The following is a 25865-nucleotide window of genomic DNA, read 5'->3' on the forward strand; positions in this document are numbered from 1 at the left end:
CAAGTGGCTAGGGGAAGATTATACCCTTGAACAGAAATATAATCAGCTTTTTCTGATTAGTAGGCAGCAAAATTCTCTCATCTCAAATATGGGAGAATTTAATCATGATAGCTGGGAATGGAACCTTAGATGGAGAAGGAACTTATTTGATCATGAAAGTGATTTAGCTGTGCAGTTTATGGAAGAAATCTGCTCTGTCCCTATACAGCGACATATCAAAGACTCTATGCTGTGGTTGGCTGAACCCCATGGCCAATATACTACTAAATCAGCTTATAGATTGTGCATTAACCCCAGCACATCAAGTGTAGATGAGAACATTTATAAGATAATTTGGAAGCTGAAAATCCTAAGGTAGCCAAATGGAAGCAGAGATGTATTAAGTATGGGAGGCAGGATATTCCTAACAGCCCTTCCTATCTACCTACTGTCATTCTTCAAAATTCCAAAAAAAGTGGTGCATAAGGTACAGTAGGCAAATTTGTTTTCACTAATATTAGTAGGTCATCACCACTGCAGTAGAATTTAAGTTAAACTTAGATAAGTACCTTATGAAGAGGCCAGCTACCTTGTCACAACTAACAAGTCAGAACTGAACAAATTTCTACATGTATAATTGAACAAATTTGTTATCAAACTTGTGTGTGTGTCTTTGTATGATGAGTGTGTGTGTGTGTGTCATCAGTGTGTGTCTGTGTGTTTCTATCATACGTGTGTGTGTGTGTGTGTCATTAGGGTTTGTGTGTGTGTGTGTGTGTTTCATGACCAATTTTTCTTACTGGCAATTCAGTGGCAGTGTATTGCTTAGGCTTCCGTCGAAATGAAAGGAAAATGAAGGAGTCTGATAGAACAACTTCAGTCTTCACTCTTCACTAGTTGAACACAAATAAAAAAAAATTAAACTACTTCAAGGATAAATAAAAGGTTCAGAAGCAGCAGACCTAGATTGTCTAAGCTATTTTATAATGGGCAGCTATAGTTACAATGATGATGAAATAAACTATAGAAAAAAAAGTATAAAATACAGAAGAATAAAAAAACAATTAAGGGCAGAACTCAAAAGCTTTAAGCCATGCTGCTTGGAATTTAATCAATTAAGGGCTGAACACTTGTTCTTCAATTGTAGCAAAACCCTCCCTTTATGGTGGGAATCAATGTCCTGGGTTAATCTTATCACTGTAATGCCACAAAATCATAGGGACCATTTTCTGCAACATGGAATGGAGGTAGCAGATGGAGTCAGGTCCAAAACCTGGAAATGCTGGTGGATTGCTTTAACTTGGACAATATGGCACCATAGAAATAAGGTGGTGTTCCAAGATACAACTTTTCATGGAACCAAACTGTTAGAAGATGCCCTATTCCTACTATGGTCGTGGATCAAAGCAATGGACAAGGATTTTACTCTTCATTTTAACCAATGGTCCTCTAATCTTAAGGAAGGTTTTAGGAACTAGGAGGCGTTAACTCTTAAACTCTTAAACTGTTACAAGAACACAATAAGGGTAAGGGAAACTGTTAAACTCCAATAATAGGGGTTAACTCTTAAACTCTTAAACTGTTACAAGAACACAATAAGGGTAAGGGAAACTGTTAAACTCCAATAATAGGCGTTAACTCTTAAACTGTTACAAGAACACAATAAGGGTAAGGGAAACTTCACTAAGGAGAAGAAGCACAAAGTTGTCACGATGCTCGAGTTAAATATGAGATACCCTAGCCATGTTTAGTTCACTAAGTGTGCGATACATGAATGTAATCAAATATTCATACAGGATTAGACCAAACATACCTACGTGAGGTGGCGAAGGAGAAGAAGCACAGACTTCTGACGATGTTCGAGTGCGACGAACACGATGCTCGACCTTAGACAAAATGATGGTCAGATGGAGAACATACAGCTTCAAGGTAGATGGAGAACAAAGAGAGCAAGAAAGCTTAGATGGAGAAGAAGACAGAGAGAAGGACAAGACAACGCGAAGGAGACGAAACATACCTAGGTATGGTGGCGAAGGAGAAGAAGCAGAGACTTGTGACGATGCTCGAGTGCGACGAAGACGATGCTCGAGTGCGACGAACACGATGCTCAGATGCACACAGGGACGGTTTCGCTAGACGGAGATTAGAAGAAGAAGAGAGCGCGAAAGCTTAGATGAAGAAGAAGACACAAAGTGCCAGCTTCTTAGGGCTCACCATATTTTTTTAAATATAACTTCAACATCGGTTTTTAAAAAAACCCGATGTTAACAAAATGATGTTAAGGTTAACATCGGTTAGAAAACCGATGTTAACATAACAAACGTTAACATCGGTTTTCTAAAAACCCGATGTTAATAAACATATGTTAACATCGGTTATTTAAAAACCGATGTTACTAATAAATGTTAACATCGGTTCTCCAATAACCGATGTTAATGAACTTCGTTAACATCGGTTTTTCACAAAATCGATGTTAACGTATACACGGTATTTACAATTATGCCACCGCGCATATGTTAACATCAGTTTTTTTAACAACCGATGTTAACACACCGATGTTGAATCCGCTTTTTGTAGTAGTGAAAAATTACTTAAAAAAAATTATCATACAAATTATTTTACTGGAAACTATGAAATAAAATATAAAATTAATTTAATTATAAAATTAATAAAAACTATACATTCAAACTGCTATAAAAAAATTACTTACATAAAATTATAACACAAATTATTAATTTCGAAACTAGATTCAAATATTTAAGCCTCAAATATGAAACCTTATGTATATAAATCCCTAAACACTCACAGTTTTGAAAAAAAAATATCACACAAATTATAGCAAATTCCATAACCTTATGCGGACAAATCTGAGCAAACAGCAACATACTTAAAAAAAAATAACACAAATTATTAATTTCGAAACTACGTACAAACCTGATTCAAATATTTTAGACTGAAGAAGGAAATATGAAACCTTATGCAGAATTCCTAAACACTCACAATTTTAAAAACTGGAATCTGAGTACACAAGCAACATTGAGATGAATTTCCCGTATATAAAGCCCTTAAATCGCCATTAGTAGTGGCTAATCCTTCTGCCCTAACTCGCTGATGGGAGTTGCAACTTGCCCTTAACTCGCCAATGGTAGTTGCAACTCCCCTTTCTCTGAAAAAGCAACCCTATCACAGCTGAAAAACGTGCCTACGCCTGAAAAAAGCAAACCTGCACTGCAAAGCAAGGTTGCACCTCCTGCAAAGTAAAACCGCCAGTCAAACCAGCGGTTTTCAAAACCATGACCAGACTTGCCAACAGAGGTGGCGAGTTCCACCTGACATCAACTCGCCAACACGAATGGTGGTTTCCCTGCCACGTGGGCGTTGCGCAGCGAACTCGCCATTGGCAATGGCGATTTGCTAAGAGCCCCATGCAGAACACGTAAAAAACAGCCCCCTTACGTAAATTCTTTCAAAACTACTCCATTTGGGGAAATAGTTTCTAAAAGTGTCCCATCTGAGGAAATTTGCCGTATTATTTGATGAATTGCACAATGAAAATTCTCCCTTTTACCTCCCAAAATAGATTAGGAGACTGAGTTAGAAAAAAGATGTTTCATGTGTGATAACGTAGGTTGTTCCAAAAATACAAATGTCCTGGTTGTGTTAAAAACGTAAGCTGGTAAAAAAAATGTTAATTTTGATAATATGTTGCATTGTTGGTAATTTTATTCTATTTGATGTTAACTCAATTTCTTTTTTTAGTTGAATTGAAGTTGTGGGTTAAATAAAAAAATATATAGAATTAAAATAAGAAAATGAAAAACAATAATTAAAATAGAAGGTTGAGAAAAGATATGCTTCGAAACATTAATTGAAAAATAGTCGTTGGAGAAAGGAGGGAAGAGGGAGGCGCGGAATGCGTTGTCGAAACAAAGATATAAGAAGAATGAAGGAATCGGCTTTGGCTGTGAAAGAAAGAGAAAGAGAGATTAAGGGTTTTGAAAGGAAAGAGAAAGAAATTAAGAATGTTAGGATTTGACGATGGTGATTCTGATTCCGACAACGAGCAGGCACTGTTTGGGAAGTACCCGGAGCTACAGATGTTTAAGTGGGAGAACAGTCTCATTCACCTTCCTTCCAATTTATCATCTTTGTTATTGCCGCAGACACCACTGTTTCACTGTGAGCGTGAAGAAACCCTCAGGGTTCACCCTCCTCCCTTTCTTCCGTTGCAAGAAACCCTCGATCATCTGTCAGCGAACACTGCCCCTACTCAGGACATCACCCATCTTCAACAGGCACGCCCAGCGAACCCACCCCCCACTTCATCACCATCTCCCAATCTCTGCAAGAGATGGACCAATGAAGAACACAGGTACTATATTCTATTTCATTGTTTTTCTTATTAGATGCTATTTGCTAATGTTTCATTCAAATATTTATTTTTGTCACTTTTTCCTTTTCATAACAGGCTGTTTCTTGAAGGGCTTGCCTACTTTGGCAAGGGTGATTGGAAGAACATCTCAAAACATGCTGTTAAGACAAGAACCAAGACTCAAGTTACTACTCATGCCCAAAAATATTTTCTTCACATAAAGGAAAAGGGAAAGGGAAAAAGAAAGAGCCTCTTTGACATGGCCTTGTAATTGTATTGAGTTTTTAATGTTAAGCTTCATAGATACAATTTATAATGTAAAGTTCCGAGTTACAATTCTCATGCTTCTGTTAATATTTGCTATTTAGTAAAAGTTTCACTTGCCATTTACATTCAATTTGACAGATTTCTTTTCCATCTAGTTACTCAGTTATCAATAAAACTTCTCGATTGCCATTTAACGATTCATTAAACTTTTAAACCGTTTAATATAAACCAATAATGTGCCTGCATTTGATGTGCAATTAGAAATTCAGCACATGGCCATTGGTGGTGATAATAGGGATTGACTAGGTCAATTCAGATCTTAGTTTCTCTGTTAAACTGGAATTGGATTTTTCACTATTCCCATTATATTACACGTTGTTCACACACACCAACTTTCCATTTTGTTTGCTGATAAGTGTCGTTCTGTTTAATAGCAGATTGCCCATTTCAATTGGAATGTGGTCTCTTGATTAGATTAGTTGTTTTCTCTCGTATATTATGAACTTTGCGTTAGTATCTATTTTTAAATGTCTGGTCAAAGGACAAACATTTGATTATGTGAGCCTGTCGTTTACCATCCTTATTTTGATGATTTTCTTGTAGTAAATATATCTATTTTTCACTTAAGTAGGCTAGCTTGGTCATCAGATTCTCAATGCACTTATATCTATTTTTCACTTAAGTAAGCTAGCTTGGTCATCACTTAACTGACAAAAGAAGTTAAGTGATGCAAAGTTTGTGCCGCTTATGTTTAATATCAAATGAGTGTATGGTTTAGTGCTCCTATTCACGTAACAAAGTGTGTTATTACTATTCGGTAGATTTATTTGCAGTGGTAACTTAGAATGCAGTTTGATAGTGTTTTCAAAGAAATACTGGATAATGGTTATCTATCTATTCTTCTCCACTTAGTGTGGTATATTCAATCTTTTTCTTTTTAATTTTTTAATCAAAAGAAGTTAAGTGATATAAAGTTTGTGCGGTTAATGTAAATATCAAAGTGTGGTAGAAAGGCTTGTGGTGGTGATGCAGTTTTCAAACATAAGACTATTTTAAGCTACCTTGCTTATTATATAGTCTTCTGATTCAAACCTTTTTTAGTGCTTCAAAATGTTTTTCGTATCATGTGTTAACATCGACTTTTAACAAGTATACAGTCTATATTATTGTGCAGAAAGCGTAACATGTATCGCCCCTGCTTTCTAATCCTCCTATTAGTGAAGCAATTGAGTCTCGTGATAGGTGAGTATATATAAGCATGTATACATTCATTTTGGACATTGTACTATTGATCTTTTTTGTATCCATGTGCTTTTGGTGAAATTGATGTATTATAGTTTAGCACATGATGGTCTTAAAGATTTGTTATTGCCTGGATTACTGTTGTGTTTTTTCTTTTAAGAGCATTAGTTTGTGGTGTTTTTTTTAATATATTTTTTATCCTTAATATATGTTTGTTTTTCACATCTTGTCTCTAATAAATTTTTCTTTTGAATCAGATCCTTAATATTTGAACACTTTTATCCGAGTTTTCTACCATTAGTCAAAATCCATTATTTTTTTACATGGTCATTAATCGGCCACACAAGCATGTCATATGTATTTGTTGTCTGAATGAGATTACACGTAAGATTTTTTTTTAATTTTTAAAAAATAATTATGACGTCATTCCTCTTGGTGTACTCTTGTCTAAGTGAAATTACACATAAGATTTTTTTACATCTTTAAAAAATAATACTTTCTCCTCGAGATTGACAGTTTCCTCGACCAAAAAGTTATCGTCATCACATGAGTTAGTGTGAACTCCGCTGTCCTCACAGCCTCACCAGACCCTTCGTGGCTCTACTCCTCAAAGGTCACAACATCGGACACCTCCCACCATCATGGCCATCAACAATATTCAAAATCAATAAATCCTGTATGTCTCAAATTGATGTTCAATTCCAATGAATTCACTAAATTGCAACAAGCATTTGAAAAAATTGGATAAATAATTTGTCAATGGGAATAAAATTCAGAAACTATCAGGAAAACTATTCAATTGGAAAGGGACATGTCGATGCTGCTGTCGTAACAAAATTCACAGTTGTCTCGAATGCCACATAGTCACAGGGAAACCCATGCACGTGACATTACTCTTCCAAATTTCGTTTTCATTTTCTTCTTGTTGTTGCATTATCAGGTGACTCTGGTGAGGATGGTTTGTTCACTGGAAGCAAAGTGCACGGCGTCTTGAAACTCACGTGCCTTTAATTTTTTTTTGTTTTTATTTTACTGAGGTGTCATTCTCTGAGTGGTTGTGTGCAAATGTGACATATTAGTCTTGTGTGTATACAAGTTAATGACCATGAGCACCGAGTACACGTGGAATCACACGTTGCATGTCAGATGCCAAAAAATAGTATATATAGGACCAAAAACATATTTAAGTCTTCTTTTTTTATTGTCGGTTGTGCTTTAGCTCTGCATAAGAGCAGTAACATTCCAGTAATCTGTGTGCTTGCAATTATAAAATTCCAGTCGTATATTTTCCTGCCTTTCCATATTTTCTCAGTTTGCTTTTGATTTGTTTTTCCATACAACTACATATGAGGTAAAAGTTTCTTTGACTCTTTGCAGGACTCATGGCCATGCAGTAGAATCAATGTTACTATCTCCATCAGTAGCTTTCAACAGTAGAAATTTCAAGCTGGTCGCCCCTTTCTCGGGTTAATTGTCTCACGACAGGTTGTGTTTTTAAAAATAAGTACTAATACTTTCACGTGATTACATTACACCTTATGTGCGAATTTCAGAATTGTCCATGACACTATACTTGATAAATCTCAGAAACGGGAAGTTCAATCCAATACTAAATGCTACACCTACTTGGAACATAAAATATACTAAATGTCACAGCTACTTGTAACATGGGCGACTCCATTCAATCTTCAATTTTGTTTATGATCTCCACTAAATTTATTTTCTTTTCAGCTTTCCAGAGAGTTCAGGTTGTACTCTTACTCCAGAATCATAGAAGATGATATCATGTCTGGCCCTGCAAATTAGTTAAATGAGATATAAAGCAAGGAAAAAGTGGATCAGACGGGGGAAGGTCACTGTTTTGGTAGTGATTATGATTAGTGAAAAAACGTGTGCATCTTCATCTGTCAACTAGATTTTCGCCTAACTCAAATTTGACATATTTCTTTTATATCTAGTTACTGAGTTATCAAAAAAAATTCTTGATTGCTTTGAAGAGAATCTCATTCATGACCTCCCAATTTGATGTTTGCATATTTCATTAGAAAAATTTGTTCAATGCAGGGATTGGTGGAGTTGTAATTGAATAATCCATTATCTTATTCAGAAGTTTTATCCTCCTTGCTTTTCCCTTTTACCTATAACATTGAATGTGGAGGTTTTGCTCAGAATGGATGACGCGGTGGCGCTGACAGCTAGAGGAGACGATGGTGGTTTGTGCAACGACAATTAGCTTGCATTGTTTATGCGTGATGGAAGCTTACCCAAGAGGGAGTATGAGGAAGGCATTGTGAAAATCTTTCTTTTTTTTCTCTTTAATTTTTAATATATAGGATTGCAAATCCAGTCACATTTGCAATTGCAGCAGAATGTGTTCATATCTCAGAATGCCCTGTCCTTGTTATATCTGGTGCTAAGGACGTGTGGCATCAAGTTAAGCATCTGCTTTCAAATTTCATACAGTATTTTGGTGAAAGATTTTTGTTAAATGTTATATTTTCCTTCATTTGCAAGTTTTTCTATTTTTTGGTGTGGTCACATTATTGCCTCTTCCATCTTGCTTGAGTAATTATTTTGAATTGCATATCACTGATAACAATCTGATGTGTGCTACCTTGATTTCACATGATGGTGTTACAAAGAAACTTGATAGTAGTTTATTTTCGGTGAACATGCAAATGGGATTTTAAATATGATGTGAAAAAAGGTTAGATTTCATCATTCAAATTAGTTTTTATTAGAGATTTAATTTTGTAATTTCATATTTATTTTTGTCATTTTTTTTCCTTTTCATAACAGGCATATTCTTGAAGGGATAGCATAATTTGGGAAGGGAGATTGGAAGAACATTTCAACACATGCTGTTAAGACAAGAACCAAGACTCAAGCTGCTAGTCACACCCAAAAATATTTTCTTCGTCTGCAAGCCTCAAATAGAAAGGAAAATGGAAAAAGCAAGAGCATCTATGACATGACCTTGTAATTGTATTGAGTTTCTAATGTTAAGCTTCATAGATAGAAATTATTATGTAAAGTTCCAAGTTACAATTCTGTTAATATTTGGTATTAAGTAAAAGCTTCACTTGCGATTTACATTCAATTTGACAGATTTCTTTTCCATCTAGTTATTGAGTTAGCAATAAAATTTCTTGATTGCTTTGAAGGGAATCTCATTCACGACCTCCAATTTTCAAAGAACAAGTCTCTATTCATTTCAGATCAATTTGTACACAAAAGGCCAAGGGTTTGAGTATAGAGACTATGGATTGCTGACAACACTTGATCTTTCATGTAACAACTTGTCAAGGGAAATTCCTCCACAAGTTTTCCGTCTTGTTCAATTGCAGACCTTGAACTTGTCCAGAAATCATTTCACAGGAAAGATATCAAGGGAGATTGGGAGAATGAAGAACTTGGGAGTCTCTTGATCTATCCAGCATCAAACTCAATGGAGAAATTCCTGTTTCCATTTCCTCTCTGTCTTTCTTGAAATTCTTGAACTGTCATACAATGATTTCATGGGACAAATCCCAATTGGGACTCAGCTTCAGGGCTTCAGTGCTTCTAGCTTTGCTGGGAATCCTAGGCTTTGTGGAGCTCCTTTACAAATTAACTGCACAGGACAAAGTGGTAATGTTCATGTGTCAAAGCAACATGGTGGAAGCAATGATGATGTCTTTGAAACTGAGTCACTCTACCTTGGGATGGTTGTTGGATTTGCTGCGGGATTATGGTGGCCTCGTGGTTCTCTATTCCTCAACAAGACATGGAGGCACGCGTATGGGTTCCTTAATTATGTTGCAGACGAAGTTCATGTGTTAGTGCCATTCAAGTTCAACAGCTTTATTGGCATGCAACCAAGTTCCTTATGAGGTAAGTAAAAAATTGATATCTACTTTAAGATCATTACTTAATCAAGATATTTATACTTCATTGTCTCTTCTGAAATTTTAAGTATGATATTTCAAATACAAGAAAATTCAGTATGTCTTTCTCATATTTAGTGTAGTATAAATTAGAGTAGAAAAGTTGCAAGCATGCCTAATTTGACATTGTTTTACACGCATAGAAAACAACAACATTTGTCTTATTCGTATTTAGTATTAAAAGTATGACGACCACAACAGGTTTGCAATAGCTGACTTAAAAGTTGACATGAGATGGGAGAAGCTACAAAAAGGTAGAACATTGGCATCCTTGCTTTTTCTAACTCTAAATTTCCAATTCTATTGTTGAACTCAAATGTTACATTTTCTGAACCCTTTAACCTTTGTGGGGCTCAAATAAAGGAATTGGATTAGAGATAGTTAAACAGTTAGCTTCAGCTGGAATCAAGATGGTGCTCACAACAAGAAATGAAGAGAGGGGTCTCCAAGCACGGGAAACACTCAAAGCCTCAGGTCTTTCTCACCTTGTACTGTTTCATCAGGTGGATGTGGCTGATTCAACAAGTGTAGTAGCTTCTCTAGTAGATTTTATCAAATCTAAATTTTGGAAACTTGATATTCACAACTTTGATTCTCCTTTCCTTGTTTTTTTTTTTTTTTTTTTTTTGGTTTTAAATGAAAGTCCGTCAGAGCAATCCTATAAGTCTGCATGTTTGAGCTTCACTTAAAAAAATGAGAGGCACTCTCCTTAACATGATGAAGTGCAGATATGCATGCAATTGATTTTCTGTTTGTATGATTCTGACTCTCAGTTTTTACTCATCTCTTAGTTCCCTTTAATTTGCATGTTGGTATGATCTTCATTTTACTGTTAGTATTAGTTGTTAGAATGTTAGTTTTAATTGGATAAAAATGATCGCATTGAGTTATTTTTAAAAAAATAAAGGACTTAATTGAACTTTTCAAAAAGGGAGGGATCTAATTCAACATAGATATCATGAAATTTAAATTTATTATAATTGAAATTTAAACTTTAACTTTTTTAAATAACTTAAATATTTAGTTTTAACTGAATTTGTCTCATTTAAACAATGCCATATAAATTTAATTTTAATATTATATATTTAGTTAAATAAATAAATTTATTAAATATTTGATGATCCCATTAGAATAACTTATTAATAATTTATTAATTTTATATTGTAAGTAACACTGTAACACTGACCAAATAACACAAGATTTGTTTGTAATTGCAAAAAAAAAATGATATGATATATTATTTTATGAGAAATGCTACTTCTATTTCCTTTTTTCTACAATATATTGTATAAATGAAGATATAAATGAAATAAATATGGAATAAAGTATATATTATAATTGAGAAATAGAGGAAAATTAATAATAAGTAGGGTAAATGATTATTTTTATCTTTAAATGTGTAAATTAATGATAATTTAGTCCCTAGAAAAACAAAAATGTTGGATTAGTTCATGGATATGCAAAAAGTATGGCAATTACATTCCTCCACTATGTTTCATGGGTTATTTTGTTATTAAGTTATATTTTTTAAGGACCAATTTAACATTAAGTTATATTTTTTATGAACCAATCATTAATTAGTTACATGATAGGATGCAATAGTCGCCTTTTTCACACATTCAAACATAAATCATTTTTTTTTGTTTTACAAAATTAAATTGTAACTTGTTTACACATTCATGTATCAAATCAGCCATTTACCAAAAAAAAAATATCATACGAACAAGAATGTAATTTTTTTATTGAAATGGTCCATTGTAATTGAGGGGAAAAATTATGATACTAAGAAGAAAAGACAAAAAAAAATCAATATAAACAATACTCAATCAAAACATTTCTTAAACATTTTTTTAAAATTATATTTTTAATTTAAAATGATAATAAATATAACACGGTTAAAAGGTGTCATTATTGATAAATCAAAACCATTTTCATAATTGGAAATATAGGTCACATTAGGAGTTTTTTTTTTTTTAAAAAAAAGGACTTGATTCAACTTTGCAAAACAAGAGCTGTGTATCACAAGTAGAAAATAAGCTTTTTATATCGGTTATTAAGGACTTTTAACATCGATTATTAATCAATGTTGAAACTACCAACGTTAAAGTATCAACGTTAATTTAAAAATCAATGTTGCTTTAGCAAAAAACAACATTATTTTTATAAAAATCAATGTTTTTTGCTAAAACAATATCAGTTTTTCAAAAAGTCGATGTTGTTGTTTACTGACAACATCGATTTTTCTTAAGACCGATATTGTTTTATGGTTTATTTTTAAATATCCTTTTTTTTATTAATTACCAACCTGTAATTAATTCATATCGCAACTTATCATTCAAAGTTGTAAAAAAACACATAAAATTAGTCATGCACCAAAAGTTATAAACAAAGTATATCAATATATCATGCACCAAGAGTAGTTGTAAACATTTATAAACAAAATATATCATAAATATGTTCAACATGTTCCAATATTTCTCTCAAAATAACTTATAAACAAAAATTTACAAATTGATATTATTAGAGTAGTAATGTATTTAATTACAAACAAAGATAAAATAAAATAAAGTCAGAAGTTGCATCTAAGAACTCAAATATAATTTGAGTTACAGGAAACAAATTCTATGATTATGCAAAATTCTTTTATCCATTTCCAATTTTTGCAGTCTTTCTATGATAATTATAAACTATCCTATACTTCGTAGTCCCTTCCAAGTTCATATGGGTGAATCTGTAGCTTTCATAAATGAGTGCATGGTACTCGGCACATCCTGAAATTAACATGAAATTTATATTAGATATGTATGTGATTTTAAAATTTTGACATAAGAGGAGTGCTTAATTACTCACCAAATTGTTGCAAGTCACTTTATACTTAGTCAAGAGGACTTTAAACGTGACTAAGAGTTAGGAACTTGGTGGTACAAAAGTTTCATTCATGGTAAATTTTTGGTTCATATGTGCTTTTGAAGATCATGAGGAGGAAAGCACCCTGTCCATAGTAGGTCAAGGTCACTTGATGATTTTCAATGAGTCCATAAAACTCTTTAAGTTTTGTGCATCTAACAAGTAGAGTTGGACTCATCAGATCTTGATTATATGTGACAAAGTGCATGTTGCCACTAAAGTGTAGCAGATGCCAAGTAGGCTCTAGTTCATCCTTTCATCTGATAGCAAATGACCTACTAACTTCACCCTAAGGCTACATTTAACAAGCAAAGTAATATAAGCAAAAGTGTTATATCGAGTCATGTTTATTTTAAAAGTCTTGAAATAATTTCTAACCTAATCAATAACATGAACAATGTTGAACATTTCCTCTGCTTTTTTGTTAATCTTCATCATTGTGTTAGTCATTTCCTTCCAGTTCTATTGATGTTCATCCATCGTTTATAAAATTCATTTACAATATAAACATAACAATAATGTGCATGATACATCTGACATAACAATATGATACCAATAAATTTGCACAACCAAGAATTCTCACACCAGTACAAAGTTTGTGGCAGAATGATATTTCTATTTTGAAAACCAACAATGATATTACTATTTGGGGGGGGGGGGGGGGGCTAAGGATGTTGCAGAATTCTCACACAAGCACAAAGTCCCATTAACAAGCACACACACACAGAAACAAGCATTACCATCACCATCAAAACCAAGAACAAGCCCTAGCTTCTCGCTTACCATCACCATCAAAACCAAACACAAAAACAAGCATTTATAGAATACTAACCTATCATGAGTGAGTGAATGCGAGAACGCACATACACACAGAAACAAGCATTACCAACACCATCAAAACCAAGAACGAGCCCTAGCTTCTCACTTACTATCACCATCAAAACCAAACACAAAAACAAGCATTTAAAGAAGACTAACCATTTGTGAGTGAGTGAGAGTGCGAGAGTGAGAGAACGAGAATGACACCACAAGAGTGATTGTCGTGATTGCGATACCGAGAATGAGAATGATGAGAAGGAGAATGCGACCACACCGCCACAAAGAGTAGGTGAGAGTGAGAATGAGAAGGATAACGTGAGAGTGAGAAAGAGAGCGAGCAAGAAAGAGAGATATGAGTGAGAGTGAGAGATGGCTCAGAATGAGTATGAGAAGAGGAAGAGACCGATGATTTAATTTAACTAACACAACATCAGTTTTCCATGAGTTGATTAACGTCGGTTTTTAGAAAAACCGATGTTGACGTGAGTTCGTTAATATCGGTTTTGTATAAACCAACATTAACACGAGTTCGTTGAAAAACCGATGTTAACAAACTCATGTTAACATCGATTCTTTCAAAAACCAATGTTAACCAACTCGCATTATTTATGAATATGCCAATGTGTTTTTGTTAACATAGGTTTTCTAAAACACCAAGGTTAAGGTAAAAATGTTATATCCATTCTTTCTAGTAGTGGTAATTTAACATTTTAAATAAAAGGACCAAATTAATAACTTAAACATTTAGTTATAATTGAATTCGTCACATTTAAACAATAAAGTGTAATATAAATTTTTTATATTTAGTAAAATAAATAACTTAATTAAATATTTGATAATCCACATTAGAACAATTTATTAATAATTTAACTTATTTATATTGTAAGTAATAGGCACGAAATAACATAATATTTGTTTATTATTTATAAGAAATGTTACTTCTATTTCATTTTTTACAATATATTATATAAAAGAATATAAATGGAAAATAGTATGGAATAAAATATGTAATATAATGGAGAAACAAAGGAAGAATTTCAAAAATAATAAATTAGGGTAAAGAATTATTTTTATCCCTCAATATGTTAATTGATGACCATTTAGTTTTTAAGAGAAGAAAAATTTTGATATAATCTTTGAATGTGTAAAAAGTATGATAATTACATCTTGCATTATGTTTTATGAGATTATTTTATCATTGAGATGTAATGTTCAATGATCAATTTGACATTAAATTATTTTTCAAAAATTAATTTGTCATTAAATTGTATGTTAGAACAAAGGAGAATGTGGATGAAAGTTTGAAAAAAAAAGAAAGAAAAAAAAAGGCTTCAAGTCCCACATCACTTAGGATAAACACTTGAATAGTGTTTCACTCCCTATATATAGAGAGTTCTTTTCTTCATTTTTTCTTGTCCCAGTTGAGAAGCATTTCCTCAACTTTTCTTTCTCCCTCCCATATTTCAACCGATGCATTTCTGGCAAACTTCTCCCTCTTTCTTTCTGTCGCTCTAAAATTTCGGTTGGCTATAAGACTAACTTTTTAAGTCATAATTTCGGTTGGCTATAAGAGTGACTTTTTAAGTCATATTTTTTGGTTGACTATAAGAGTGACTTTTTAAGTCATATTTTCGGTTGGCTATAATAGTGACTTTTCAAGTCATATTTTGGGGTGGCTTTAGAGTGACTTTTCAAGTCATACAAGAGGGTGTAATTCTAGAAAGGTTCCCTCAGTGCAGTGGGAATCTTATACAGTAATCTGGGCTGTTTTATCCTGGGGACTTCGTGGTTGATAGTTTGCTTGCACAATTTTTGACAGTGCCACGAAACGTCTAAAGGAAAGTGACATTGTCCGCGACTCAGCCAGTAATTTTTTCGGTTTGCCATAAACTATTGTAACAACAATTTTAAGACGTTTTCGGTTCAGCTATGGCTACCGTAGATATTACTGGCTTGAACAGCAATGACCTCAACAATCCTTTTAGGTTTGAAGGGTATCATTTCAAACGTTGGCAACAAAAGATGATGTTTTCTTTAACTATGAGAAAAGTTGTCTATGTTTTGAACATTGATATTCCGGTGGTACCTGAGGATGTTGAGAAGGAAGTGAAAGATAAAATGACTATGGAATTAGCTCTCTGGAATGAAAATGATTACCTATGCAAGAATTTCATTCTGAATGGGTTAGCTGATGATCTCTATGATTATTATAGCCCATATAAGTCTGCCAAATTAGTTTGGTTGGCTCTGGAAAAGAAGTATGATACTGAGGAAGCTGGGACTAAAAAGTATGTTGTTAGCCGCTACCTCAAGTATCAAATGACTGATGATAAATCAGTAGAGTCTCAATCCCATGAGATACAGAAAATTGCTCATGATATCATATCAGAGGGTATGGCATTGGATGAGCAATTTCAAGTTGCTGTCATCATAGACAAGCTGCCTCCTAGCTGGAAGGATTTCAAAAACCTTCTCAGACACAAGACCAAAGAATTCTCTTTGGAGTCTCTGATCACACGTCTGCGCATTGAGGAAGAGGCACACAGACAAGATTAGAAAGATGAAGTGTTGGTTGTGTCTCACAACAACTCTAAAAGGAAGAACACAGGTGCAGTTCTGAAGCCTATAGGCAAAAACTTTAAGAATCAGAACCGCAATGTGAGCAATACCTCCAACTGCAACAAGAACCCCCCAAGGGTCTAACATGCTAGACAACATCCACCTGCCAAGAATAATCCCGGTGAGCCATTCCTCTGCTACAATTGTGGCAAACCGGGACATATGGCACGTAAATGCAGAAATCCTTTAATGACAAGTGCTCCCCAGGCTAACATGACTCAAGAGCCATACATAGCTGTGATAACTGAGATCAATATGATTGGAGAATCAGATGGATGGTGGGTAGACACTGTCGCCTCCCGCCATGTCTGCCATGATCGTGCTATGTTTAAAACATACACGAATGTTGAAAATAAGAAAGTGTTGCTGGTAGACATGGCAATGGGGCGGGGCGGGAACGGGGATTGTTTCCCCAATCCCCGACCCCGACTCCCCGACCTGTCCCCATACCCGTACCCGATACCCGACGGGTTTAAAAATTTCATCCCATCCCCGTACCCGTCGGGTATCGAGTATCCCCGACCCCGACCCGTACCCGATTCCAATTAAAAAAATTAAAAATATTAAAAATTTGATTTTAAAAAAAATAAATTGATTGTTAAACATTTATTTTCAACTACTTATATATCATTAAATTTATTATAACATATGTTACTTCAAAATTCGTTAAGAAATGAATATTAAATTATGTAAAAATTCTAAAATAAAATTAACTACTAATAAATAAAATAAAGACTAACACATTTGTCTAGCATGATTCCATAATTTTTTAAGGTAAATAAAATACGTCAAATATAAAACAACATAATTCAAATGTTCATTAGTTCAAATTACACCAAATTAGAAATAAATAGAAAATGAAAACAATGTCCATCATCAAAATAACCACCAACTTCACCAAAGATGTCATCAACATTTCTTCTTCAGCGTTCAACCTGATATTTATAAAATCAAACATCATATTTTAGATGTTTCAAATCTTAAAATCACACATCACATTAGTAAATAAGTATAGTTATTACTTTACCGATCAACAATAATGTCTACTAATCTTGCAAACATTGAGTAATGTTACTGACCAAAGATCCACCTATATTTTAAAAAATTTGAAAAATTAGATATGTATAATGATATTAAAAAAAAATAGAACAACTAAAAGTGAATATACCTTCATCATCGGATTCAATCTCATCAGTAAAAGTTAATTCTTCAATTGATCTAGAACCTATAAATAATAATTATAAAATAATAAATAACAAGTTATAAGTTTTAAAAATATAAGCAATTCATAAAGTATCACATAAGCATTCAGAATTTTACCTGCATTCTCTGAATTCCATAACCAACTTTTAGAACACATCAAAGCTTCTAAAGTAGTATAATGAAGTCGGCTACGATGAGGAGTTAATATCTGGCCTCCAATACTAAATGTTGATTCAGAAGCTACAGTGGAGATCGGAATAGCTAACACATCCCTTGCAATTGCTTGTAGTGTTGGATACTTTAACTCATTCAATTTCCACCACATTAAGATATCAAAATCTGAACTTGGTAAAACTTCCTCCTCTAAGTAATGATCTAACTCCGTTTTCATAGTTGAGGTTCTTGCCCTTTTCTTTCTTTCAATGTATCTATCATAATCACACAATTTACTCTTTCCATCACTAACCACATCTTGTGATTCAAAAGAACTAGTAGAATCTTGATGCTTTTTGGCTTGATATTCTGAAACCAAATCATAACACAAGTTTCGGATCCTATTAACTTGTGAAAAAAAATCAATGGGATAAATGGATTCAAAGTAAAACTAAAGCAACTCCATTTTGTATCTTGGATCTAAAACAGTAGCAACTCCCATGATCACATGAATAACACTCCAATAAGAATCAAATTTTTGTAATATCTTTTCTGCCATATTTTGAATCACTTCATTAGGGGAATTGACCCATTCAGATAAAGCCATCTTGATCTCACAAATTTGAGGAAAATAAATGTTGGCAGTTGGATATTTTGTACCAGAAATCATTTCTGTAATATCATTAAATATGGCCAACCTCTTACACACTTCCTTTGCAAATTCCTATTGTGAATCACTTGGAAAACAAGAGTATTGAGTTTCACGCTGCTTTAATCGGGAAAACACATCCTTATATGATATTGCAACATCAAGCATCTTGTAAGTTGAATTCCATCTAGTTGGACAATCTAAACTCAACTTTTTGGTGCAGGGGATTCACAATTGTTTAGCAGTATCTTGAAATTTTTCCAACCTTTTAGGTGTTGCAATCCAATATGCTACACTATCTCGAATTTTTTCCACTCCATCCTTCACAACTCCTAAACCATCTTTTACTATCAAATTTAAGATATGTGCACAACAACGCATGTGAAGAAACGCTCATTCCTTAATTAAAGTGCCTAATTGCAACTTATTCTTAATTTTTTCAATCGTGCAATCATTTGTACTACAATTATCTAAAGTGATAGTGGACAGTTTTGTATCAATGTTCCAATCCAGCAAACACTCAACTAGTGCATTGAAAAGTCTTTCACTTGTGTGAGGTGAAGGAACATAAATGAACCTAGTATACTAGCACAAAAATAGCTTAATCACACTATCACAGAAAAAGATCTAACACAATATATCAACACAAAAATATCTAACACAAAAAAATTATAAAAAATATCCAACACAATATATTGGGAAGCTATAAAATTAAGGATGTTGCTAGTACCTCAAAATGCGACTTTGCAAAGTCCATGAGCTATCAATGTAATGAGTTGTGACAGCCATATACCCTTTCTTTTGGTTGCTTGCAGTCCACATATCTGATGTAATTGCCACCCTTCCTTCATTTGTATCCAACAGCTTCATAACAATTGATTTTTCAAAGTCATAAACATTAAATATCTCTTTCTTTATAGTGTTTCGTGAAGGACATTGAAATTGTGGTTGGAGTGTAGCTAAAAATCTTCTAAACCCAACATGATTCACTATTGAAAGTGGATATTCATGCATGATAATAGCACATGCAAGATCCTTCCTTGCATTTTCTTCATTATAACCTCCAGCAGTCAATTCTTGTCTACCTTGTGTAACCTTAGGAATAAGAAATGTTTGTCCCTTCCCTTTGTCATGTAACCTTTTCTGAATGCATTTCTCCATATGGGCATGCAAATGCTTTGTTCCATTCTTTGATGCTCCCCCGAGAAGCTTTTTGCAGTATTTACATTGGGCCTTGTCTTGCCCATCAACAGTTTTAATCTTATCAAAATGGTTCCACACAATACTTTTGAGCCTCCGTCCTCCAGTTTTTGTTGATGATACACCATGGTCATCCACCTCCATGCTAGGTGGTTGTTGCATAGGTTCATTATTAGGACCTTCAGCTGTACCGGTAGAACTTTCTACTAGAGTTGGTTGGTGTGAAGATAGCGGAGTAGGATGGTCTAAAGATTGTGAAGTTGGTTGGTGTGAACTAGGTTCTTCAATTTGCATATTTTCAGCCATGGACTTCAACAACAAGCTATTATTTTAAAAACCAAAGCAATTAATACAATACAGATTAAAAAACATGAATAAAATAGTAATCCATGGCAACTAGTGTAGAGAATAATACTTCAAAACCCTATATAGCAGTAAAAATGTGACAAGAAATAAATTTGATTGAGTTGTCATGTATGCTATCATGTATTTCTGTTGATCTGAATGAGCTACTATTAGTAATTATTACAATGGTTAATGGACTGGACTATTACATGCTGTAATTAGATTAAACTAGAAATACCAGATAAAAAAGGGAAAAAATAAATAAACATTAAATAGTAAATAAAAAGGTAGTTTGTCCTGCAGTTTGTTTTGAAGAACTAGAATAAAAACAAATTCTATGATGGGTAAAGTAATCCAAAAAGGTAGTCTGTCCTGCAGTTTGTTTCTTCAAGCAACTCAAGTCCCTCTGTTTTTAAAGTTAATGAATCTGGTCCCTCTCATCAATATTCTCATACCTAAAACCCTCAAAATCATATTTTCTATTCAAATAGTTGGGGATATATGATGAAATTGAAACATGAAATACTTTTAAAAACTCATGTTAGAAATTTAGTGAAAACTTGATAAAATTTGAAGGAAGTTGTGAGATTGGGGTTTGAAGAGGGAAATTTCTAACTTTTATTCTAAGTTAAGTTTGATATTTTGGTTGGTAAAATTTAAGTGAGACCAGGTTTAAGACGATGTAATTGGTTCAATTTTGATGGTTTTGAGTAGAAAAAGAAAATTAGAGTTTCATGTAGAAAGAAAATGCCAAAGAGGTGACGGTTGTTAAGGAGACAATTTCATACTAACGACTTGAGACATTAATTGGTAACTAGAACAGGCTGAATAGAGCAGCAAAAACAAAGCAAGCAACTTAAGGATAACTCGTGTAATCAGAATTAAATAAAACTCTAAATTGACAAACAATGCACAACTGCCCATTACCAACCTACATAACAAATAAGATGCATTTGTTTTCCCTTCCTTGTCACACCCACCAACCCATCAATCACAAATTTGCATGATTTAATACTGTCAAGAAAATGGTACAAAAATCTTAGCTTATTGGACAACTTAGATTTGGATTAACCAGGAATTCTGAAGTTCATAACTTGACAAGGTAGTCTTTCCAGGTGAAACTAAAAAAAGTAATAAGCACACTTTCATTATTTCTAGTGGAAGAAAGAACACTACAGTGAGAGATACCCTGACATAGCAACCACCTCAATCAATCTTTCAGTCCATTTAAAACTGAGGAACATATTGATAATATATTTCATCAAACTCTCTTTAAAATGTATGAAAGATGTTTAACTTTATTACAAATTGAGGGCATGTAGATCACAGATTCAAAGGTGCGGAAAATGAAAAGAACTATTAACATGAGGGAGAGAGAGAGAAAGAAGGTAATATTTTTCACAAACATCACCTTTCATATAAAACAAAAATAGACTGAAAAAGCATACAACGAGATAAATATATACCAGACCATAAAAAGCATAAAAGCAAACATTTTAAGAAGAAGAAGCTTTAGATGGAAAACCTGTGGTGATGCGGTTGGGCAACTACACAAAGCACATCGTCGTGTTCAACTCTTAGGGGAAATCCTCCTATATCCAAGAGACCACTAATGAAAATCCACATTCAATCCAAAGCAAGGAACATAAAATAAAACCAATGAAGAGGAAGAGGAAGCCATAACAACGCAAGAGCATAACAGCATAAGATCATCGATTTCCTTCCGACTTGTTCGCGTGAAATGTAAAGAAAACCATTAAAAGAAGAAGAGGAAGGAAGCCATACCTGATTACCTGAAGGAAGAAGAAGAGAAAGATTCAAGGTCTGAAGTTAGGGTTAGGGTTGGGGGTAGGAGGTAGGATGTTGTTTGGTGATATAATGCAGCTAATTAGCTTTTCTCTCTGAAATCTGAATGTGGCTTTAGCTTTTTTAATGTGCGGACCCTATTTATTTATTTTTATTTATGATATTTTCAGGGTCGGGGTCGGGGTCGGGGTCAGGGTTAGGGTGGATACAGGAATCCCATACCCGTACCCGTACCCGACTTTTGGTTATCGGGGAAAACCCAAACCTGAACCCATACCCGGTCAACTCGGGTATTACCCGTCAAAGTCGGGACGGGTTCGGGCGGGTACCCACGGGTACGGATTTTCTTGCCATTTCTAGTTGCTGGGTGATTCCCACACCACTACTGTTGCTGGAACTGGAGATGTTGAACTGAAATTTACCTCTGGAAAGACTTTGATTCTCAAAGATGTGATGCATACTCCAGAGATGAGAAAGAATCTGGTTTCTGGTTTTCTTTTAAACAAGGCTGGGTTTACTCAGACCATAGGTGCAAATTTATTTACTTTGACCAAGAATGGGGTATTTGTAGGGAAAGGGTACGCCACTGATGGCATGTCCAAATTGAATCTTGATATTAATAAAGTTTCTCTTTCTGCTTACATGCTGTGTGATTTTAATATCTAGCATTCTAGACTTTGTCATATAAATAGTCGTTGCATATCTAACATGAGTAACTTAGGTTTTATTCCAAAGCTATCTTCAAATCACTTTGAAAAATATGTTTTTTGCAGTCAATCTAAAATAACTAAGAAATCACATAAATCAGTAGTTAAAGAATCTGAGCCATTGGATTTAATACATTCTGATATATGTGAATTTGATGGAACATTGACCAGAGATGGAAAATGATATTTTATCACTTTTATTGATGACTGCTCTGATTATACATATGTAAATCTTATGAAAAATAAAAGTGAAGTGCTTGACATGTTTAAGTTATTTGTAACAGAAATTGAAAATCAATTCAATAAGAAAATTAAGAAACTTCGAAGTGATAGAGGCACAGAGTATGATTCCAGTTTGTTTAATGAGTTTTATAATTTGCATGGAATCATACATGAGACGACTGCTCCATATTCACCTGAAATGAACGGTAAAGCTGAAAGAAAGAACAGAACTTTTACAAAATTAGTTGTAGCTACTATGTTGAGTTCTAGTGCAACATCTTTTTGGTGGGGCGAAATTTTATTAACTGTTTGTTATATGCTAAATAGAATCCCCAAACCAAAAAGCAAGACATCTCTCTATGAGATATTAAAGAAAAGACAACCAAATTTGTCTTATTTAAGAACTTGGGGATGTCTGGCCTATGTAAGGATCCCAGACCCTAAGAGGGTTAAACTTGCAAGTAGAGCCTATGAATGAGTGTTCATTGGTTATGCTATTAATAGCCAAGCGTATAGGCTTTATGACCTAAACGCAAAAGTGATCATAGAGTCAAATGATGCTGATTTTTATGAAAATAAATTTCCTTTTAAATTAAGGAATAATGGGGGTACTTCATCCAATTATCTCCCTGCTATTAGTAGTGAAAATCTTGCACAACCAGAACCAGATATAGAGCCTCAAAGAGGTAAGAGAGCAATAATTGCTAAAGATTATGGGCCCGATTATATGGCCTATACATTAGAGGAGGATCCATCAAATCTCCAAGAAGCTTTGTCTTCTTTGGATGCTGACTTGTGGCAAGAAGCCATTAATGATGAGATGGATTCTTTAGAATCTAACAAGACCTGGCATTTAGTATACTTGCCTCCTGGTTGCAAACCAATTGGTTGTAAATGGATCTTGAAAAAGAAACTAAAACCTGGTGGTACTGTGGATAAATACAAGGCTCGCCTTGTAGCCAAGGGTTTTAGGCAAAGAGAGAATGTGGATTTCTTCGACACCTTTTCACCAGTTACTAGAATAACATCTATTCGGGTGCTAATATCTCTTGTTGCTATTCACAGTCTAGTGGTACACCAGATGGATGTTAAAACTGCTTTTTTAAATGGTGAATTGGAAAAGGAAATCTATATTGAGCAACCTGAAGGGTTTGTGATTCATGGACAAGAAGATAAAGTCTGCAAGTTAGATAAATCTTTGTATGGTCTAAAACAAGCACTTAAGCAGTGGCATGAAAAGTTTGATGACTTAATAGTCTCGAATGGGTTTAAGGTGAATGAAAGTGACAAATGCATATACTATAAATCTGTAAATAATATTTGCACTATAATATGTGTATATGTCGATGACCTTCTCATATTTGGTTCAAATATTCATGTAGTGAACGATGTGAAATCATTGTTGTGTAACAACTTTGATATAAAAGACCTCGAAGAAGCAAGTGTAATCCTTGGTATTAAGATTACTAGGTCAAAAAAGGGAATTTCTCTGGATCAATCTCACTACATTGAGAAGATCTTAAAGAAATATGATTACTTTGACTGTAAACCTGCTAGTACACCATATGATCCAAGTGTAAAGCTGTTTAAGAACACTGGTGAAGGTATACGACAAACTGAGTACGCAAGGATCATTGGCAGCCTTAGGTATGCCACTGATTATACTAGACCCGACATAGCCTATGTTGTGGGATTATTATGCAGGTTTACCAGTGACCTAGTATGGAGCGCTGGCACGCTATTGAAAGGGTAATGAGGTACCTTAAAAGAACCATAAACCTTGGATTACATTATAAAAGGTTTTCCGCTGTACTTGAAGGATACAACGATGCAGATTGGAACACTCTTTCAGATGATTCCAAAGCAACCAACGGCTATATATTTAGCATAGCTGGTGGGGCTATTTCTTGGAAGTCAAAGAAATAGACTATCTTAGCTCAGTCCACTATGGAGTCTGAGATGATAGCACTAGCAACTACTAGTGAGGAAGCAAGTTGGCTAAGAAGCTTACTTGCAGAGATTCCTTTATGGGAAAGACCGATACCAACTGTGTTGATCCATTGCGATAGTACCGCGACTATTGCAAAAATTGAGAACTGTTATTACAATGGTAAGAAACGACAGATACGTCGTAAGCACAGCACTGTTAGAGAATTACTCTCAATAGGAGCTGTTAGAGTGGATCACGTACGCACTGATGATAATTTAGCAGATTCTTTGACGAAAGGATTAGCTAGAGAGAAAGTCCATAACACTTCTAAAAGAATGGGACTATTGCCCTTACTGCGATGATCATTCATGATGGTAACCCGACCTAAATGATTGGAGATCCCAAGAACTAGGTTCAATGGGTAATAACAAGTTATGAAGTGATATGAGATGAACATGTTGTTATAAGTGAAAGCAGCATGATTCCTGAAGTAACAAGAGGATGAGTTATGAAAAAGAAATTGTAATTCTTAATGAGATCTATACTCTATGTTGAATGGAGTACCTAGGCTACAGGAGTACTCTTGATAGACTCACCTATGTGAATGTTGAAGTGGGGCCCGCTTCATATGAAATTTTGGGCAAAAATTTCTAGAGCGTTCACTATACCGGGATAGACGTGCATGGCCTTTAACGCACGGGCTTTATAGAATACACCTATGAAAAGTTTGTGTGTGGTTTGATGTCAGAGATAGAGTTCAAGACTTCGAGTCACTCTAGTAAAATCTGAATCTTACTCACTATGCAAAGGTTCAAGTTGTATGACACCTTTGTTTATGCACAATTTTATGAAATCGTCAAAAATCTTCTTTTCAAATTTCAAGTGGGGGATTGTTAGAACAAAGGAGAATGTGGATAAAAGTTTGAAAAAAAAGAAAGAAAAAAAGGCTTAAAGTCCCACATCGCTTAGGATAAACACTTGAATAATGTTTCACTCCCTATATATAGAGAGTTCCTTTCTTCATTTTCCTTGTCCCAGTTGAGAAGCATTTCCTCAACTTTTCTTTCTTCCTCCCATATTTCAGCCGATGCATTTCCGGCAAACTTCTCCCTCTTTCTTTCTGTCGCTCTAAAATTTCGATTGGCTATAAGAGTGACTTTTTAAGTCATAATTTCGGTTGGCTATAAGAGTGACTTTTTAAGTCATATTTTTCAGTTGGCTATAATAGTGACTTTTCAAGTCATATTTTGGGGTGGCTTTAGAGTGACTTTTCAAGTCATACAAGAGGGTGTAATTCTAGAAAGGTTCCCTCAGTGCAGTGGGAATCTTATACAGTGATCTGGGCTGTTTTATCCTAGGGACTTCGTGGTTGATAGTCTGCTTGCACAATTTTTGGCAGTGCCACGAAACGTCTTAAAGAAAGTGACATTGTCCGCGACTCAGCCAGTAATTTTTTCGGTTTGCCATAAACTATTGTAACAACATTGTATGACATGTTATTATTGTGTAACATTCCATT

General features: G+C 34.3%; 2 protein-coding genes and 1 long non-coding RNA gene across 3 annotated transcripts; all 3 read left to right on the plus strand.

Annotated features, from left to right (window-relative positions):
* Positions 1 to 4001: 4001 nt before the first annotated feature.
* Positions 4002 to 6854, plus strand: LOC114382676. Its single transcript, XM_028342245.1, has 3 exons — positions 4002 to 4351; positions 4448 to 4535; positions 6801 to 6854. The coding sequence occupies exons 1-3, from the start codon at positions 4002 to 4004 to the stop codon at positions 6852 to 6854; spliced, it is 492 nt and encodes a 163-aa protein (XP_028198046.1).
* A 194-nt stretch (positions 6855 to 7048) lies between these two features.
* Positions 7049 to 10369, plus strand: LOC114382110. Its single transcript, XR_003660183.1, has 4 exons — positions 7049 to 8567; positions 8660 to 9733; positions 9988 to 10040; positions 10150 to 10369. It is a non-coding gene; the product is annotated as an uncharacterized LOC114382110 (long non-coding RNA).
* A 5072-nt stretch (positions 10370 to 15441) lies between these two features.
* Positions 15442 to 16068, plus strand: LOC114382677. Its single transcript, XM_028342246.1, has one exon. It carries the CDS (start codon positions 15442 to 15444, stop codon positions 16066 to 16068), a length of 627 nt encoding a protein of 208 aa, XP_028198047.1.
* The last annotated feature ends 9797 nt before the right edge of the window (positions 16069 to 25865 follow it).

This window comes from Glycine soja, chromosome 13 (assembly GCF_004193775.1).
Source record: "Glycine soja cultivar W05 chromosome 13, ASM419377v2, whole genome shotgun sequence".
NCBI classification, from domain to species: domain Eukaryota; kingdom Viridiplantae; phylum Streptophyta; class Magnoliopsida; order Fabales; family Fabaceae; genus Glycine; species Glycine soja.

Excerpts from the sequence above, each read along its gene's own strand:
- LOC114382676 (XM_028342245.1), top strand. The coding sequence starts at position 4,002 with ATGTTAGGATTTGACGATGGTGATTCTGATTCCGACAACGAGCAGGCA. Across the intron at positions 4,352-4,447 it reads TGGACCAATGAAGAACACAG|GCTGTTTCTTGAAGGGCTTG; the intron begins GTACTATATTCT and ends TTTTCATAACAG. Across the intron at positions 4,536-6,800 it reads AGACAAGAACCAAGACTCAA|GTGACTCTGGTGAGGATGGT; the intron begins GTTACTACTCAT and ends TTGCATTATCAG.
- LOC114382677 (XM_028342246.1), top strand. The coding sequence starts at position 15,442 with ATGGCTACCGTAGATATTACTGGCTTGAACAGCAATGACCTCAACAAT.